Source organism: Anopheles moucheti, chromosome 2 (assembly GCF_943734755.1).
Source record: "Anopheles moucheti chromosome 2, idAnoMoucSN_F20_07, whole genome shotgun sequence".
In the NCBI taxonomy this organism is placed as follows: Eukaryota; Metazoa; Arthropoda; class Insecta; order Diptera; family Culicidae; genus Anopheles; species Anopheles moucheti.
Genome location: NC_069140.1, coordinates 64,418,470 through 64,437,316, shown reverse-complemented (window position 1 = coordinate 64,437,316; position 18,847 = coordinate 64,418,470). Strand labels below are relative to the sequence as shown.

Sequence of the window (18,847 nt, the reverse complement as noted above, 5' to 3'; positions counted from 1 at the left end):
GCACTCGGGTACGATGCTGATCGTTTGCCACTCTGAACCTTACTGAGCCCGATCCACATAATCTGATAGCACACTTGAACATGTTTGCTCACGCTGAACCAACCAGTGCACTAACACTCATATGTGATTGCTTACGTTGAACCTGAACTATTGTTGTCTGCGCTTCACCGTGCGCTCGCTTGTTCCTTTAGTTTCAATGTGTTGTATTTTTCCGCGAACTCCTTTTCGTGTTTGCGATTTCGACAGCCCCAGTGTTATTCTAAATTTTTTTTTTTTTTTTTTACCACAGAATTGCCTCTTTACAATTGTATTAGCTCTGAAAATTTGAGGGAAACCAAACAGGAATTACTCTGAACTTAGTGAACTTGTGCTATTGGATACTGTGCCAAATCCTCTTTTCTCCTTCGGGGGACCATGAGCTAAACTCGGTTACCAACCCGTACTCTCCTTTCTTCGAGGGACCATGAGCTAAACTCGGTTACCAACTCGATCACACATTTTCTTCGGGGGACCATGAGCTAAACTCGGTTACCAACCCGTACTCTCTTTTCTTCGAGGGACCATGAGCTAAACTCGGTTACCAACTCGATCACACACTTCCTTCGGGGGACCATGAGCTAAACTCGGTTACCAACCCGTACTCTCTTTTCTTCGAGGGACCATGAGCTAAACTCGGTTACCAACTCGATCACACACTTCCTTCGGGGGACCATGAGCTAAACTCGGTTACCAACCCGTACTCTTTTTGCTTCGAGGGACCATGAGCTAAACTCGGTTACCAACTCGATCACACATTTACACTCATCACTCTTTCCCTCCTTTTCCACTTTGCATGGCAGGATCGCCAATGTGATATCCCATGGAATAAACCATTTCTTCTCAGTAGCACACGTCTGCTCTTTATTCCGCTTGACAGGAGACTGCCCCGGTACTCGGTCTCTCGTGCAGTTGTACCCTGTATACCACAGACGTGACGTATATTTTTACGATACATTTCATTCGTGATAAATGACCAAGGTTCGGGACTTATCAACCACTAAGATCAATATATATATATATATATATATATATATCAGACTAAGAGAAGAACGAAATCATCAAGGCTCAAGGTCTGTTAAAACTAATAACAACAACAAAAGCTCAAAGCGACTTGGAATATGCTTTGCCAAATAGGTTTTTATGAGAGCCAAAGGGGCCCGAGGTGAGAAATTTGATAATTTATTAAACTAAATAAAATAAAATTAACAACATCCTCCAATTGGGAAGAAAACCTCTTTTTAAAACATCTTTGAGTTTGCGTACACAACAAAATTCTGTTGCATAGCCCTGTAACCGGGCCGATTAGCTAGTCTGAAAAAAAAATATCTGAAAATGTTACAAAACGTAATGCGTAAATTAGTGGAAGTATAGAGATTAAATATTTCCAAAATGGGTGGGGGCTCGCGTTGCCATGCGTATTCAAATCAAAGGTCGGTTTTTTCCTTCTCGCACGTAATCCTGTGTGTGTGTGTGTGCATGCTGAGCTCGTGCCAAAAATTATCCGGAAATGTGACCGCGTACACGGTGATCGGTACCGTTAGGTGAAAATTTCCACTAAAACGAGTCTCCTCCTGTCGCCACCGAGTGTGCGAGCGAGAGGGAGCATCGGTTGACAATTCGCAGAAATTTCGGTCACCGATGCAACACACAAAGGAAGAGCGCACGCTTCGTTCGTGTGTCTGGCCGGCTAGTTTTAAGCAGCGCACCTATTTCTGCACCTACGTGTCGTACTAACTAGCGAAATATGTTTCTGTTTTAAGATCTAACATGAAATGTACCACCAATCCTGCATTTTTGTACGCATATACTGTATCTATTCTGAATTCACATATGTATCCTTCGTTGCTTTCACTGATTGTACGGTGATAATAGCATACGCAAATGGATATGTCTGTAGTGGAATTGCAAAAATGTGTGGCGACTTCAAATTGCTTCGTGCTTTGAAACGATTGTGTGCGATTGTGTAGCGAGAGTAGCGAGACAAAACCATACATTTGCTCGGATAGTAGTAGTAGCGGAGGTAGTTAGCGAGAGAGATCCACTTTCGGCACTCTCGTTCGTATGCTGAAGGTAATTAGTAACCGAATGTCCCGAGCTCGGCACAGTCCTCGTCGAACAGCCAACTGGAACAGTTGGTCCGCGCGCGTCGTCAATCCGGATGTATTAGTGTGTGTAAGTGCGTGTAGTGTTAAAAGTAGTGTTGAACAGGGGCCAATTTCAAAATGGCGCCGGCTCATTTTGTCGTCCTTCGCGAACCAGCAACATCGAGCATGTCGAGCATGAACAAAGAGTGCGACGCTTAGTCGAGAGACAGAGAGGTAAGAAGCACTGCGCGTACGGCTAATCCTGCGCAGGATTGGCATTAAAAAGTGCGGGTGGTAAAATGGCGGAAGAAACGCGCGTGTGTGTGTGAATGTGCGAAAAGCGCTTCGCGGGACGGTGCGTTAATCGCGACGGTGCCTCGCCCAGTGCGTCGGGCGGAGGGGCAGCGAAATCTTCCACGGGGTTCGCCCCAAAAATAATTGTTTTTATAAACATAGCTGTTGCTGCTGCTGCTGCTGGTGAAATGTGCGAATGCGTGTGTGCCTTTTTTCCTTCTCGCACATAATCCTGTGTGTGTGTGTGTGTGTGTGCATGCTGAGCTCGTGCCAAAAGTTATCAGGAAATGTGACCGCGTACACGGTGATCGGTACCGTTAGGTGGAAATTTCCACTAAAACGAGTCTCCTCCTGTCGCCACCGAGTGTGCGAGCGAGAGGGAGCATCGGTTGACAATTCGCAGAAATTTCGATCACCGATGCGACACACAAAGGAAGAGCGCACGCTTCGGGCGTCGGGCGGAGGGGCAGCGAAATCCTCCACGGGGTTCGCCCCAAAAATAATTGTTTTTATAAACATAGCTGTTGTTGCTACTGCTGGTGCAATGTGCGTATGCGTGTGTGCGGAAAGGACGATGGACAATCCAAATCGTGACGGTGTTTCGGTGCGTGGTGCGTCGACCCATCCTGCGCAGGATTACCGCCAAAATGGCGGCTTTTGCTGGTGAAATGCGTGCGTGAAACGATGCACGAACTGCGACGGCGCCCAGTGCGTAGGGCAGCGAAATCCTCCGCGGGGTTCGCTAAAAAAATACTCTTTTTAAAAACAAAGTTGTTGTTGTTGTTGTTGCTGCTGCTGCTGCAAAGATCAGATAAGCAGGGGCGGTGTAGTGAAGTGACTTGGTGTGTGGTGAAAATACTGTAATGAGTGCACCGCAATTGCTTGAAAGGAGCGCGTGAAGCCGTGCGCTGCGCACTACTGAAGGTAGGATTGTGTTCCATATTCATTTGCATGCATGGTTTGGGGTTTCGTTGCTAGGGTCGATGGTGTAGTGATCAGCGTTAAGCGTTCAACCCGATGCATCGCAGTAGGCGTCGTGTTTATTTAGAAAATAAGAAATATCTGCCATTAGGGCTGCATACAGGTGGGCTAAAAATAGACTGAAATATTCGGTGCCCATTCGTGGGCTAGTTTGTTTCATTCGCATTGGGAAATTTCTTAACAATTGTTTCAGACCAACGCTTCAGACCCTCGACCAGGTACGGTACCTGCACAGGGCTCCTTTTAAGTGGAAAGTGGAAGTTATTTTTCCTTCGTAGGATCGGTCATTCCAGGTACGATAGCAGGTAGGCTGCTGGTGGGGCACTGCTTTTAGCTTTTCATCCATTGCTCGGTACCACCAGCACGGTCAGAGGAGTCTACCTCCGACCAAAGATTTTAAAACACGAAAAGTGATGACGTTTCTCAGGGGGTTTCCCGCATATTGCGATTGCTTGTGTTTTTTCACTGGATTTACCTTCGATTAGGTAATGCTGCGCCGGTTTGATTTCAGCTCAGAAGAGATGGTCGAACAAACATCTTTTATGTAAATCGATTTGTCGCCCTGAAAAGGACGGTTTGTTTTGGGGGGGTTTGCAGAGAGATTGGGAGAAGCCTTAAGCCTTCTTCTCAGTCTTCTTTGGCAGCAGCACGGCCTGAATGTTGGGCAGCACACCACCTTGGGCAATGGTGACGCCGGACAACAGCTTGTTCAATTCCTCGTCGTTGCGGATGGCCAGCTGCAGATGACGCGGGATGATGCGAGTTTTCTTGTTGTCTCGGGCAGCGTTTCCTGCCAACTCCAACACTTCAGCGGCCAAGTATTCCATCACGGCGGCCAAATACACCGGTGCACCAGCACCGACGCGCTCGGCATAGTTGCCTTTGCGGAGCAGACGATGGATACGGCCAACCGGGAACTGCAGACCGGCACGGTTCGAGCGGGACTTTGCCTTTCCCTTCACTTTGCCTCCCTTGCCACGGCCAGACATTGTTGATAGCTTCGGTTTAGATGAGAGTGCGTTCGCAACGATGCTCACTGTTCGGAGAGTGCTTGTATTCTGAGTAAAAATTGAGCCAGTGTGCGATTAAATACCCCGAGTTATGCTGCCTGCACGCACTCAAGTCGAATACCCGAGAGTGATCCGAAAACCGGAATATAAACGAACCTGAGAATCGTAGTTCTCTATCAGAAAGGTTTTAACTCTCCGTTAGTGAGCATCAGTGCGTGAATCGAAGCAAAATGGCCCCGAAAACCAGTGGAAAAGCCGCGAAGAAGTCTGGCAAAGCCCAGAAAAACATCTCCAAGTCGGACAAGAAGAAGAAAAGGAAGACCCGCAAGGAAAGCTACGCTATCTACATCTACAAGGTGTTGAAGCAAGTCCACCCGGACACCGGCATTTCGTCCAAGGCGATGAGCATCATGAACAGCTTCGTGAACGACATTTTCGAGCGCATCGCTGCCGAAGCATCCCGCTTGGCGCACTACAACAAGCGTTCGACGATCACGTCCCGCGAAATCCAAACGGCCGTCCGTCTGCTCCTGCCCGGTGAGCTGGCCAAGCACGCCGTGTCCGAAGGCACGAAGGCTGTCACCAAGTACACCAGCTCGAAGTAATTCGAAGCGTCGAAGCGCAGTTCGTTCGCATCTACCCAAACCGGTCCTTTTCAGGACCACAAAACGCATCCATACGAAAGATATATTTCTGCTTGACATTCCCTCTCACACGGTGGGCAAAAGATTAAAGTTTAAATAAAATAAAGCATAATTTTCGACGCGTTCATGTGAACCCGTGAGCGGAAAGCAAAGGGGCGCGGGTACAAAACACGAGTTGGCACGAGAAGAAGAATGTTCCGTGTCTCGCACAGTGTAACAGCATCGGAAGCACATCTTCTGACGATCGATCGCCAAACGGTCAATCGAAAACGCGTCTTTTGACTTTCTGGGCTGCCCCTTATTTCATTTTGCTTAACCGGCCGTCCAGGCCTGCCATTGCTGGCTTTCTTTGGCTTTATTTACCCGTCGGACAGAAAGTCGATCCTGTCGTGTGAAGATGGTGTGTTGCTCATCGCGTAAACAAACGTTTTTTCGACACACGCAGCTTTTGTTGTACCCGGATACGGTCACGGGCTCTCTGCACCGAACGGGCGACATAAACGCATACGAAATTGTTTCAATACCATCACCACTAACGAGCCACTACGGACGGAAGAAGGTACGGACATATCGACACATATCTTTTTGGTTAACATTTGTGGTGGTCCTGAGAAGGACCGTTTGAGTGAAGCCCCTCGACGATTGATGGAAGAGGAGCCCCGGGGGGGATACGGGCGAAGATTTAGGCACGCTCTCCGCGGATGCGACGAGCCAGCTGAATGTCTTTCGGCATGATGGTGACGCGCTTCGCATGAATGGCGCACAAGTTGGTGTCCTCGAACAGGCCGACAAGGTACGCCTCGCTGGCCTCCTGCAGGGCCATCACGGCCGAGCTCTGGAAGCGCAGATCGGTCTTGAAGTCCTGGGCAATTTCACGCACCAGACGCTGGAAGGGCAGCTTGCGGATCAGCAGCTCGGTCGATTTCTGGTAGCGACGGATCTCACGCAGGGCTACAGTTCCCGGACGGTAACGATGCGGCTTCTTCACTCCTCCGGTGGCCGGGGCACTCTTGCGAGCAGCCTTGGTGGCCAGCTGCTTGCGCGGAGCCTTACCTCCGGTCGACTTACGGGCAGTTTGCTTCGTACGGGCCATTTCACTGGTTCGGCGGTTTTATTAGTGGAACGTAAAGACGTCTGTGTTGTGTCGACGATAGGTTCGGAATGTGGGTATGCGAGGCCAGATCGTCATTTTTATAATCTCGCTCCACGCACACACATACTCCGATCCGATCGTGTACCAGTGGTGTGAGAGCGTGTGCGTGTGCTGCGGGTAAGTGTATAAAAGAGCGAAACATTGTGCGTAGCCTTATTGTTACTCGTGAACTCTTGCACAGTACGGTTGGTACACACGGTACGCATCGACATCGAAATGACTGGACGAGGAAAAGGAGGCAAAGGTCTGGGTAAAGGTGGAGCCAAGCGTCATCGCAAAGTGCTGCGCGACAACATCCAGGGCATCACCAAGCCGGCCATCCGCCGTCTGGCCCGCCGTGGAGGAGTGAAGCGTATCTCCGGTCTCATCTACGAAGAAACGCGTGGCGTGCTGAAAGTGTTCCTGGAGAATGTTATCCGCGATGCGGTCACCTATACCGAACACGCCAAGCGCAAAACCGTCACCGCGATGGACGTAGTGTACGCGCTGAAGCGCCAGGGTCGCACTCTGTACGGTTTCGGAGGTTAAACCCGCCAGCCGACGCACGTTCGACGCTCATCTCAACAAACGGTCCTTATCAGGACCACACATTCTTTGCATCAAAATATTCTTTCCTATGATTCCGATCGCTATGAAGTGTGTCGTTCAACGTAAGGTTGTGAGTCGAATCCTTAGCCTCATCTACCGTCTATGGGGTACAACTGTGTCCCGAGGTAAACGTATCACGCAGCCGAGCGTCTTCGAAGCCAAGAAGAAGAAGAAGAAGCGATGAGCATCGCGTCGATCCTGAGGACGGTTCAGCTACTGTGAGTGCGTCAATACTCCGCAGCATGATGAACGTGCTACGGTGTTCGGGAATGTGTGTGATGGCACAAGAATCCGAAATTCAACTGTATTATGTAGTCATTTTATTGCAAAGCTAAAACATTGACCGTTTTAAAACCAATTGTGAAGCATTTCACACAATTGCTAGTCTTTTTTAAAACAAACATTAAATATTTCACGCATTTGGGCAGCGAGCTTAATTTATTTCATCCGAAAAATAGTAGAATTATCTGAAAATTATCGCTATACAAATTTTAGTTGGAGGCGACTCATAACGTTTCCATGGTAACATTATTTCCAACACCCTTGGATCATTTTTTTAAGTGGAGCGTTTTGATTTCCCAGCTCTTCTTTAAACTGCTATCTTTCAACGTCTTCTATGATTCCCTCGCCAACAATTTATTTTTCCATGCATACTATGATTTTACCAAATGGAAGTTTTTTACACGGATCGACGTCCACAGACGCGCAATTTGTGAATGTTTTTATGTGTTGTCCTTGGGTATTCGCGCGTTTTCTTGCATTTTCAGTCGGATCCTTTACAAGATTTTCAAAAAGATTTTAATTTTGGTCGGTGATACAGAACGGTGAACGGTTTCTTAAACGACCTATTCGAGCCGTACCCCCGTACCCAGCACTTACTTCTTCTAAGAGGTCTGAACCTGCCATTTCTGGTTTTCTGTATCTTTATTTACCCGAAGCTGGATAGTCAGTCCTGAGTACGGGTGATTGATCCGGATGGGATTTTTGTCAGGTCCGATCGTGTGAAGATCGCTAGGGTCGCTACCATCAAACCACCGGGCCGCTCCAACGCTTCCAAGTGCCAAGTGAGCGACTCACTATCCTGATGAATACAAATCAAGGAAGACCAGAAATGGTCGTTCAATCCACGAAAATAGCAGCATTATTTTCTAAAACAATACCATGCTTTACAGTAGCTTATAAATATTTTAAAGTTAAAGTTTACTGCTTGATTCGCTGCAATTTTTCATGTTTTATTTTTCACTAAAAGAAATGCGAGATTGTTTCAGGAGTAATTGCTGTTGTTGTGCTATGTTGTTTACACTTCTCAGTTTAAATAGAGAAATTTTGATCAAACCAGGTAACCGAGAAGATTTCTAGTAGGGTCAATATTTTTTTCAAATCCTCTGTATTTCAATAACCCATGACACAAGCACAACATCAAGAGATATTGGCCAGCAAATTCTGGGCCTTTTAACTTTATTTACCCGCAACCTGGATAGTTGTTCCTGGGAACGAGGGATTGGTTGGGTTGTAATTTTTTACCGGTCCTATCTAAAGAAGACTGGCGCCGCTACATCTGATTAAATGGCACCTTATGAAATTTAAACATGTGTGTGTCTGTTACTGGAAATACATGACTAAAATATACTGTCTGTGAGGAAAAAGTTAGAAAAAAAAACATGGGAAATCTGTGGTACCTGAATGTGGATGGCTACTTAACCTTAGATATATCCAATCAGTTGCTTTTATCTGATTGTGAAAGACGTCGACTTTCGACGAAATTATGTGCGATGCCTACGAAAAGCATAAATGCATAGCAAGCAACTGGGGAGCTGACGCAAAAATATTAAGAAGTGCTTCATTGTAATTTAGAATACTCATGTTAAAATGATATGTTGCATATGATCCAGATGGGAGCTGCACGCAAACACGACGTGACGTATATTTTTACGATACATTTCATTCGTGATAAATGACCAAGGTTCGGGACTTATCAACCACTAAGATCAATATATATATATATATATATATATATATATATATATATATATATATATATATATATATATATATATATATATATCAGACTAAGAGAAGAACGAAGTCATCAAGGCTCAAGGTCTGTTAAAACTAATAACAACAACAAAAGCTCAAAGCGACTTGGAATATGCTTTGCCAAATAGGTTTTTATGAGAGCCAAAGGGGCCCGAGGTGAGAAATTTGATAATTTATTAAACTAAATAAAATAAAATTAACAACATCCTCCAATTGGGAAGAAAACCTCTTTTTAAAACATCTTTGAGTTTGCGTACACAACAAAATTCTGTTGCATAGCCCTGTAACCGGGCCGATTAGCTAGTCTGAAAAAAAAATATCTGAAAATGTTACAAAACGTAATGCGTAAATTAGTGGAAGTATAGAGATTAAATATTTCCAAAATGGGTGGGGGCTCGCGTTGCCATGCGTATTCAAATCAAAGGTCGGTTTTTTCCTTCTCGCACGTAATCCTGTGTGTGTGTGTGTGCATGCTGAGCTCGTGCCAAAAATTATCCGGAAATGTGACCGCGTACACGGTGATCGGTACCGTTAGGTGAAAATTTCCACTAAAACGAGTCTCCTCCTGTCGCCACCGAGTGTGCGAGCGAGAGGGAGCATCGGTTGACAATTCGCAGAAATTTCGGTCACCGATGCAACACACAAAGGAAGAGCGCACGCTTCGTTCGTGTGTCTGGCCGGCTAGTTTTAAGCAGCGCACCTATTTCTGCACCTACGTGTCGTACTAACTAGCGAAATATGTTTCTGTTTTAAGATCTAACATGAAATGTACCACCAATCCTGCATTTTTGTACGCATATACTGTATCTATTCTGAATTCACATATGTATCCTTCGTTGCTTTCACTGATTGTACGGTGATAATAGCATACGCAAATGGATATGTCTGTAGTGGAATTGCAAAAATGTGTGGCGACTTCAAATTGCTTCGTGCTTTGAAACGATTGTGTGCGATTGTGTAGCGAGAGTAGCGAGACAAAACCATACATTTGCTCGGATAGTAGTAGTAGCGGAGGTAGTTAGCGAGAGAGATCCACTTTCGGCACTCTCGTTCGTATGCTGAAGGTAATTAGTAACCGAATGTCCCGAGCTCGGCACAGTCCTCGTCGAACAGCCAACTGGAACAGTTGGTCCGCGCGCGTCGTCAATCCGGATGTATTAGTGTGTGTAAGTGCGTGTAGTGTTAAAAGTAGTGTTGAACAGGGGCCAATTTCAAAATGGCGCCGGCTCATTTTGTCGTCCTTCGCGAACCAGCAACATCGAGCATGTCGAGCATGAACAAAGAGTGCGACGCTTAGTCGAGAGACAGAGAGGTAAGAAGCACTGCGCGTACGGCTAATCCTGCGCAGGATTGGCATTAAAAAGTGCGGGTGGTAAAATGGCGGAAGAAACGCGCGTGTGTGTGTGAATGTGCGAAAAGCGCTTCGCGGGACGGTGCGTTAATCGCGACGGTGCCTCGCCCAGTGCGTCGGGCGGAGGGGCAGCGAAATCTTCCACGGGGTTCGCCCCAAAAATAATTGTTTTTATAAACATAGCTGTTGCTGCTGCTGCTGCTGGTGAAATGTGCGAATGCGTGTGTGCCTTTTTTCCTTCTCGCACATAATCCTGTGTGTGTGTGTGTGTGTGTGTGCATGCTGAGCTCGTGCCAAAAGTTATCAGGAAATGTGACCGCGTACACGGTGATCGGTACCGTTAGGTGGAAATTTCCACTAAAACGAGTCTCCTCCTGTCGCCACCGAGTGTGCGAGCGAGAGGGAGCATCGGTTGACAATTCGCAGAAATTTCGATCACCGATGCGACACACAAAGGAAGAGCGCACGCTTCGGGCGTCGGGCGGAGGGGCAGCGAAATCCTCCACGGGGTTCGCCCCAAAAATAATTGTTTTTATAAACATAGCTGTTGTTGCTACTGCTGGTGCAATGTGCGTATGCGTGTGTGCGGAAAGGACGATGGACAATCCAAATCGTGACGGTGTTTCGGTGCGTGGTGCGTCGACCCATCCTGCGCAGGATTACCGCCAAAATGGCGGCTTTTGCTGGTGAAATGCGTGCGTGAAACGATGCACGAACTGCGACGGCGCCCAGTGCGTAGGGCAGCGAAATCCTCCGCGGGGTTCGCTAAAAAAATACTCTTTTTAAAAACAAAGTTGTTGTTGTTGTTGTTGCTGCTGCTGCTGCAAAGATCAGATAAGCAGGGGCGGTGTAGTGAAGTGACTTGGTGTGTGGTGAAAATACTGTAATGAGTGCACCGCAATTGCTTGAAAGGAGCGCGTGAAGCCGTGCGCTGCGCACTACTGAAGGTAGGATTGTGTTCCATATTCATTTGCATGCATGGTTTGGGGTTTCGTTGCTAGGGTCGATGGTGTAGTGATCAGCGTTAAGCGTTCAGCCCGATGCATCGCAGTAGGCGTCGTGTTTATTTAGAAAATAAGAAATATCTGCCATTAGGGCTGCATACAGGTGGGCTAAAAATAGACTGAAATATTCGGTGCCCATTCGTGGGCTAGTTTGTTTCATTCGCATTGGGAAATTTCTTAACAATTGTTTCAGACCAACGCTTCAGACCCTCGACCAGGTACGGTACCTGCACAGGGCTCCTTTTAAGTGGAAAGTGGAAGTTATTTTTCCTTCGTAGGATCGGTCATTCCAGGTACGATAGCAGGTAGGCTGCTGGTGGGGCACTGCTTTTAGCTTTTCATCCATTGCTCGGTACCACTAGCACGGTCAGAGGAGTCTACCTCCGACCAAAGATTTTAAAACACGAAAAGTGATGACGTTTCTCAGGGGGTTTCCCGCATATTGCGATTGCTTGTGTTTTTTCACTGGATTTACCTTCGATTAGGTAATGCTGCGCCGGTTTGATTTCAGCTCAGAAGAGATGGTCGAACAAACATCTTTTATGTAAATCGATTTGTCGCCCTGAAAAGGACGGTTTGTTTTGGGGGGGTTTGCAGAGAGATTGGGAGAAGCCTTAAGCCTTCTTCTCAGTCTTCTTTGGCAGCAGCACGGCCTGAATGTTGGGCAGCACACCACCTTGGGCAATGGTGACGCCGGACAACAGCTTGTTCAATTCCTCGTCGTTGCGGATGGCCAGCTGCAGATGACGCGGGATGATGCGAGTTTTCTTGTTGTCTCGGGCAGCGTTTCCTGCCAACTCCAACACTTCAGCGGCCAAGTATTCCATCACGGCGGCCAAATACACCGGTGCACCAGCACCGACGCGCTCGGCATAGTTGCCTTTGCGGAGCAGACGATGGATACGGCCAACCGGGAACTGCAGACCGGCACGGTTCGAGCGGGACTTTGCCTTTCCCTTCACTTTGCCTCCCTTGCCACGGCCAGACATTGTTGATAGCTTCGGTTTAGATGAGAGTGCGTTCGCAACGATGCTCACTGTTCGGAGAGTGCTTGTATTCTGAGTAAAAATTGAGCCAGTGTGCGATTAAATACCCCGAGTTATGCTGCCTGCACGCACTCAAGTCGAATACCCGAGAGTGATCCGAAAACCGGAATATAAACGAACCTGAGAATCGTAGTTCTCTATCAGAAAGGTTTTAACTCTCCGTTAGTGAGCATCAGTGCGTGAATCGAAGCAAAATGGCCCCGAAAACCAGTGGAAAAGCCGCGAAGAAGTCTGGCAAAGCCCAGAAAAACATCTCCAAGTCGGACAAGAAGAAGAAAAGGAAGACCCGCAAGGAAAGCTACGCTATCTACATCTACAAGGTGTTGAAGCAAGTCCACCCGGACACCGGCATTTCGTCCAAGGCGATGAGCATCATGAACAGCTTCGTGAACGACATTTTCGAGCGCATCGCTGCCGAAGCATCCCGCTTGGCGCACTACAACAAGCGTTCGACGATCACGTCCCGCGAAATCCAAACGGCCGTCCGTCTGCTCCTGCCCGGTGAGCTGGCCAAGCACGCCGTGTCCGAAGGCACGAAGGCTGTCACCAAGTACACCAGCTCGAAGTAATTCGAAGCGTCGAAGCGCAGTTCGTTCGCATCTACCCAAACCGGTCCTTTTCAGGACCACAAAACGCATCCATACGAAAGATATATTTCTGCTTGACATTCCCTCTCACACGGTGGGCAAAAGATTAAAGTTTAAATAAAATAAAGCATAATTTTCGACGCGTTCATGTGAACCCGTGAGCGGAAAGCAAAGGGGCGCGGGTACAAAACACGAGTTGGCACGAGAAGAAGAATGTTCCGTGTCTCGCACAGTGTAACAGCATCGGAAGCACATCTTCTGACGATCGATCGCCAAACGGTCAATCGAAAACGCGTCTTTTGACTTTCTGGGCTGCCCCTTATTTCATTTTGCTTAACCGGCCGTCCTGGCCTGCCATTGCTGGCTTTCTTTGGCTTTATTTACCCGTCGGACAGAAAGTCGATCCTGTCGTGTGAAGATGGTGTGTTGCTCATCGCGTAAACAAACGTTTTTTCGACACACGCAGCTTTTGTTGTACCCGGATACGGTCACGGGCTCTCTGCACCGAACGGGCGACATAAACGCATACGAAATTGTTTCAATACCATCACCACTAACGAGCCACTACGGACGGAAGAAGGTACGGACATATCGACACATATCTTTTTGGTTAACATTTGTGGTGGTCCTGAGAAGGACCGTTTGAGTGAAGCCCCTCGACGATTGATGGAAGAGGAGCCCCGGGGGGGATACGGGCGAAGATTTAGGCACGCTCTCCGCGGATGCGACGAGCCAGCTGAATGTCTTTCGGCATGATGGTGACGCGCTTCGCATGAATGGCGCACAAGTTGGTGTCCTCGAACAGGCCGACAAGGTACGCCTCGCTGGCCTCCTGCAGGGCCATCACGGCCGAGCTCTGGAAGCGCAGATCGGTCTTGAAGTCCTGGGCAATTTCACGCACCAGACGCTGGAAGGGCAGCTTGCGGATCAGCAGCTCGGTCGATTTCTGGTAGCGACGGATCTCACGCAGGGCTACAGTTCCCGGACGGTAACGATGCGGCTTCTTCACTCCTCCGGTGGCCGGGGCACTCTTGCGAGCAGCCTTGGTGGCCAGCTGCTTGCGCGGAGCCTTACCTCCGGTCGACTTACGGGCAGTTTGCTTCGTACGGGCCATTTCACTGGTTCGGCGGTTTTATTAGTGGAACGTAAAGACGTCTGTGTTGTGTCGACGATAGGTTCGGAATGTGGGTATGCGAGGCCAGATCGTCATTTTTATAATCTCGCTCCACGCACACACATACTCCGATCCGATCGTGTACCAGTGGTGTGAGAGCGTGTGCGTGTGCTGCGGGTAAGTGTATAAAAGAGCGAAACATTGTGCGTAGCCTTATTGTTACTCGTGAACTCTTGCACAGTACGGTTGGTACACACGGTACGCATCGACATCGAAATGACTGGACGAGGAAAAGGAGGCAAAGGTCTGGGTAAAGGTGGAGCCAAGCGTCATCGCAAAGTGCTGCGCGACAACATCCAGGGCATCACCAAGCCGGCCATCCGCCGTCTGGCCCGCCGTGGAGGAGTGAAGCGTATCTCCGGTCTCATCTACGAAGAAACGCGTGGCGTGCTGAAAGTGTTCCTGGAGAATGTTATCCGCGATGCGGTCACCTATACCGAACACGCCAAGCGCAAAACCGTCACCGCGATGGACGTAGTGTACGCGCTGAAGCGCCAGGGTCGCACTCTGTACGGTTTCGGAGGTTAAACCCGCCAGCCGACGCACGTTCGACGCTCATCTCAACAAACGGTCCTTATCAGGACCACACATTCTTTGCATCAAAATATTCTTTCCTATGATTCCGATCGCTATGAAGTGTGTCGTTCAACGTAAGGTTGTGAGTCGAATCCTTAGCCTCATCTACCGTCTATGGGGTACAACTGTGTCCCGAGGTAAACGTATCACGCAGCCGAGCGTCTTCGAAGCCAAGAAGAAGAAGAAGAAGCGATGAGCATCGCGTCGATCCTGAGGACGGTTCAGCTACTGTGAGTGCGTCAATACTCCGCAGCATGATGAACGTGCTACGGTGTTCGGGAATGTGTGTGATGGCACAAGAATCCGAAATTCAACTGTATTATGTAGTCATTTTATTGCAAAGCTAAAACATTGACCGTTTTAAAACCAATTGTGAAGCATTTCACACAATTGCTAGTCTTTTTTAAAACAAACATTAAATATTTCACGCATTTGGGCAGCGAGCTTAATTTATTTCATCCGAAAAATAGTAGAATTATCTGAAAATTATCGCTATACAAATTTTAGTTGGAGGCGACTCATAACGTTTCCATGGTAACATTATTTCCAACACCCTTGGATCATTTTTTTAAGTGGAGCGTTTTGATTTCCCAGCTCTTCTTTAAACTGCTATCTTTCAACGTCTTCTATGATTCCCTCGCCAACAATTTATTTTTCCATGCATACTATGATTTTACCAAATGGAAGTTTTTTACACGGATCGACGTCCACAGACGCGCAATTTGTGAATGTTTTTATGTGTTGTCCTTGGGTATTCGCGCGTTTTCTTGCATTTTCAGTCGGATCCTTTACAAGATTTTCAAAAAGATTTTAATTTTGGTCGGTGATACAGAACGGTGAACGGTTTCTTAAACGACCTATTCGAGCCGTACCCCCGTACCCAGCACTTACTTCTTCTAAGAGGTCTGAACCTGCCATTTCTGGTTTTCTGTATCTTTATTTACCCGAAGCTGGATAGTCAGTCCTGAGTACGGGTGATTGATCCGGATGGGATTTTTGTCAGGTCCGATCGTGTGAAGATCGCTAGGGTCGCTACCATCAAACCACCGGGCCGCTCCAACGCTTCCAAGTGCCAAGTGAGCGACTCACTATCCTGATGAATACAAATCAAGGAAGACCAGAAATGGTCGTTCAATCCACGAAAATAGCAGCATTATTTTCTAAAACAATACCATGCTTTACAGTAGCTTATAAATATTTTAAAGTTAAAGTTTACTGCTTGATTCGCTGCAATTTTTCATGTTTTATTTTTCACTAAAAGAAATGCGAGATTGTTTCAGGAGTAATTGCTGTTGTTGTGCTATGTTGTTTACACTTCTCAGTTTAAATAGAGAAATTTTGATCAAACCAGGTAACCGAGAAGATTTCTAGTAGGGTCAATATTTTTTTCAAATCCTCTGTATTTCAATAACCCATGACACAAGCACAACATCAAGAGATATTGGCCAGCAAATTCTGGGCCTTTTAACTTTATTTACCCGCAACCTGGATAGTTGTTCCTGGGAACGAGGGATTGGTTGGGTTGTAATTTTTTACCGGTCCTATCTAAAGAAGACTGGCGCCGCTACATCTGATTAAATGGCACCTTATGAAATTTAAACATGTGTGTGTCTGTTACTGGAAATACATGACTAAAATATACTGTCTGTGAGGAAAAAGTTAGAAAAAAAAACATGGGAAATCTGTGGTACCTGAATGTGGATGGCTACTTAACCTTAGATATATCCAATCAGTTGCTTTTATCTGATTGTGAAAGACGTCGACTTTCGACGAAATTATGTGCGATGCCTACGAAAAGCATAAATGCATAGCAAGCAACTGGGGAGCTGACGCAAAAATATTAAGAAGTGCTTCATTGTAATTTAGAATACTCATGTTAAAATGATATGTTGCATATGATCCAGATGGGAGCTGCACGCAAACACGACGTGACGTATATTTTTACGATACATTTCATTCGTGATAAATGACCAAGGTTCGGGACTTATCAACCACTAAGATCAATATATATATATATATATATATATATATATATATATATATATATATATATATATATATCAGACTAAGAGAAGAACGAAGTCATCAAGGCTCAAGGTCTGTTAAAACTAATAACAACAACAAAAGCTCAAAGCGACTTGGAATATGCTTTGCCAAATAGGTTTTTATGAGAGCCACGGGGCCCGAGGTGAGAAATTTGATAATTTATTAAACTAAATAAAATAAAATTAACAACATCCTCCAATTGGGAAGAAAACCTCTTTTTAAAACATCTTTGAGTTTGCGTACACAACAAAATTCTGTTGCATAGCCCTGTAACCGGGCCGATTAGCTAGTCTGAAAAAAAAATATCTGAAAATGTTACAAAACGTAATGCGTAAATTAGTGGAAGTATAGAGATTAAATATTTCCAAAATGGGTGGGGGCTCGCGTTGCCATGCGTATTCAAATCAAAGGTCGGTTTTTTCCTTCTCGCACGTAATCCTGTGTGTGTGTGTGTGCATGCTGAGCTCGTGCCAAAAATTATCCGGAAATGTGACCGCGTACACGGTGATCGGTACCGTTAGGTGAAAATTTCCACTAAAACGAGTCTCCTCCTGTCGCCACCGAGTGTGCGAGCGAGAGGGAGCATCGGTTGACAATTCGCAGAAATTTCGGTCACCGATGCAACACACAAAGGAAGAGCGCACGCTTCGTTCGTGTGTCTGGCCGGCTAGTTTTAAGCAGCGCACCTATTTCTGCACCTACGTGTCGTACTAACTAGCGAAATATGTTTCTGTTTTAAGATCTAACATGAAATGTACCACCAATCCTGCATTTTTGTACGCATATACTGTATCTATTCTGAATTCACATATGTATCCTTCGTTGCTTTCACTGATTGTACGGTGATAATAGCATACGCAAATGGATATGTCTGTAGTGGAATTGCAAAAATGTGTGGCGACTTCAAATTGCTTCGTGCTTTGAAACGATTGTGTGCGATTGTGTAGCGAGAGTAGCGAGACAAAACCATACATTTGCTCGGATAGTAGTAGTAGCGGAGGTAGTTAGCGAGAGAGATCCACTTTCGGCACTCTCGTTCGTATGCTGAAGGTAATTAGTAACCGAATGTCCCGAGCTCGGCACAGTCCTCGTCGAACAGCCAACTGGAACAGTTGGTCCGCGCGCGTCGTCAATCCGGATGTATTAGTGTGTGTAAGTGCGTGTAGTGTTAAAAGTAGTGTTGAACAGGGGCCAATTTCAAAATGGCGCCGGCTCATTTTGTCGTCCTTCGCGAACCAGCAACATCGAGCATGTCGAGCATGAACAAAGAGTGCGACGCTTAGTCGAGAGACAGAGAGGTAAGAAGCACTGCGCGTACGGCTAATCCTGCGCAGGATTGGCATTAAAAAGTGCGGGTGGTAAAATGGCGGAAGAAACGCGCGTGTGTGTGTGAATGTGCGAAAAGCGCTTCGCGGGACGGTGCGTTAATCGCGACGGTGCCTCGCCCAGTGCGTCGGGCGGAGGGGCAGCGAAATCTTCCACGGGGTTCGCCCCAAAAATAATTGTTTTTATAAACATAGCTGTTGCTGCTGCTGCTGCTGGTGAAATGTGCGAATGCGTGTGTGCCTTTTTTCCTTCTCGCACATAATCCTGTGTGTGTGTGTGTGTGTGCATGCTGAGCTCGTGCCAAAAGTTATCAGGAAATGTGACCGCGTACACGGTGATCGGTACCGTTAGGTGGAAATTTCCACTAAAACGAGTCTCCTCCTGTCGCCACCGAGTGTGCGAGCGAGAGGGAGCATCGGTTGACAATTCGCAGAAATTTCGATCACCGATGCGACACACAAAGGAAGAGCGCACGCTTCGGGCGTCGGGCGGAGGGGCAGCGAAATCCTCCACGGGGTTCGCCCCAAAAATAATTGTTTTTATAAACATAGCTGTTGTTGCTACTGCTTGTGCAATGTGCGTATGCGTGTGTGCGGAAAGGACGATGGACAATCCAAATCGTGACGGTGTTTCGGTGCGTGGTGCGTCGACCCATCCTGCGCAGGATTACCGCCAAAATGGCGGCTTTTGCTGGTGAAATGCGTGCGTGAAACGATGCACGAACTGCGACGGCGCCCAGTGCGTAGGGCAGCGAAATCCTCCGCGGGGTTCGCTAAAAAAATACTCTTTTTAAAAACAAAGTTGTTGTTGTTGTTGTTGCTGCTGCTGCTGCAAAGATCAGATAAGCAGGGGCGGTGTAGTGAAGTGACTTGGTGTGTGGTGAAAATACTGTAATGAGTGCACCGCA

General features: G+C 47.0%; 1 protein-coding gene across 1 annotated transcript; it reads right to left on the bottom strand.

Annotated features, from left to right (window-relative positions):
• Positions 1–5,716: 5,716 nt before the first annotated feature.
• On the bottom strand, positions 5,717–13,972 carry LOC128297301 (histone H3-like). The gene is made up of 2 exons (XM_053032925.1): positions 13,531–13,972; positions 5,717–6,142 (listed from the first exon to the last, which is right to left on the bottom strand). The coding sequence occupies exons 1-2, from the start codon at positions 13,930–13,932 to the stop codon at positions 5,735–5,737; spliced, it is 810 nt and encodes a 269-aa protein (XP_052888885.1). The 5' UTR covers positions 13,933–13,972; the 3' UTR covers positions 5,717–5,734.
• Between the last annotated feature and the right edge of the window lie 4,875 nt (positions 13,973–18,847).

What these genes read in the sequence shown, in the direction of transcription:
- LOC128297301 (XM_053032925.1), bottom strand. Translation starts at nt 13,932, where the DNA reads ATGGCCCGTACGAAGCAAACTGCCCGTAAGTCGACCGGAGGTAAGGCT. An exon ending in CTCGTCGCATCCGCGGAGAG is followed by an intron (nt 6,143 to 13,530) that starts CGTGCCTAAATC and finishes ACCAGTGAAATG; the next exon opens with GCCCGTACGAAGCAAACTGC.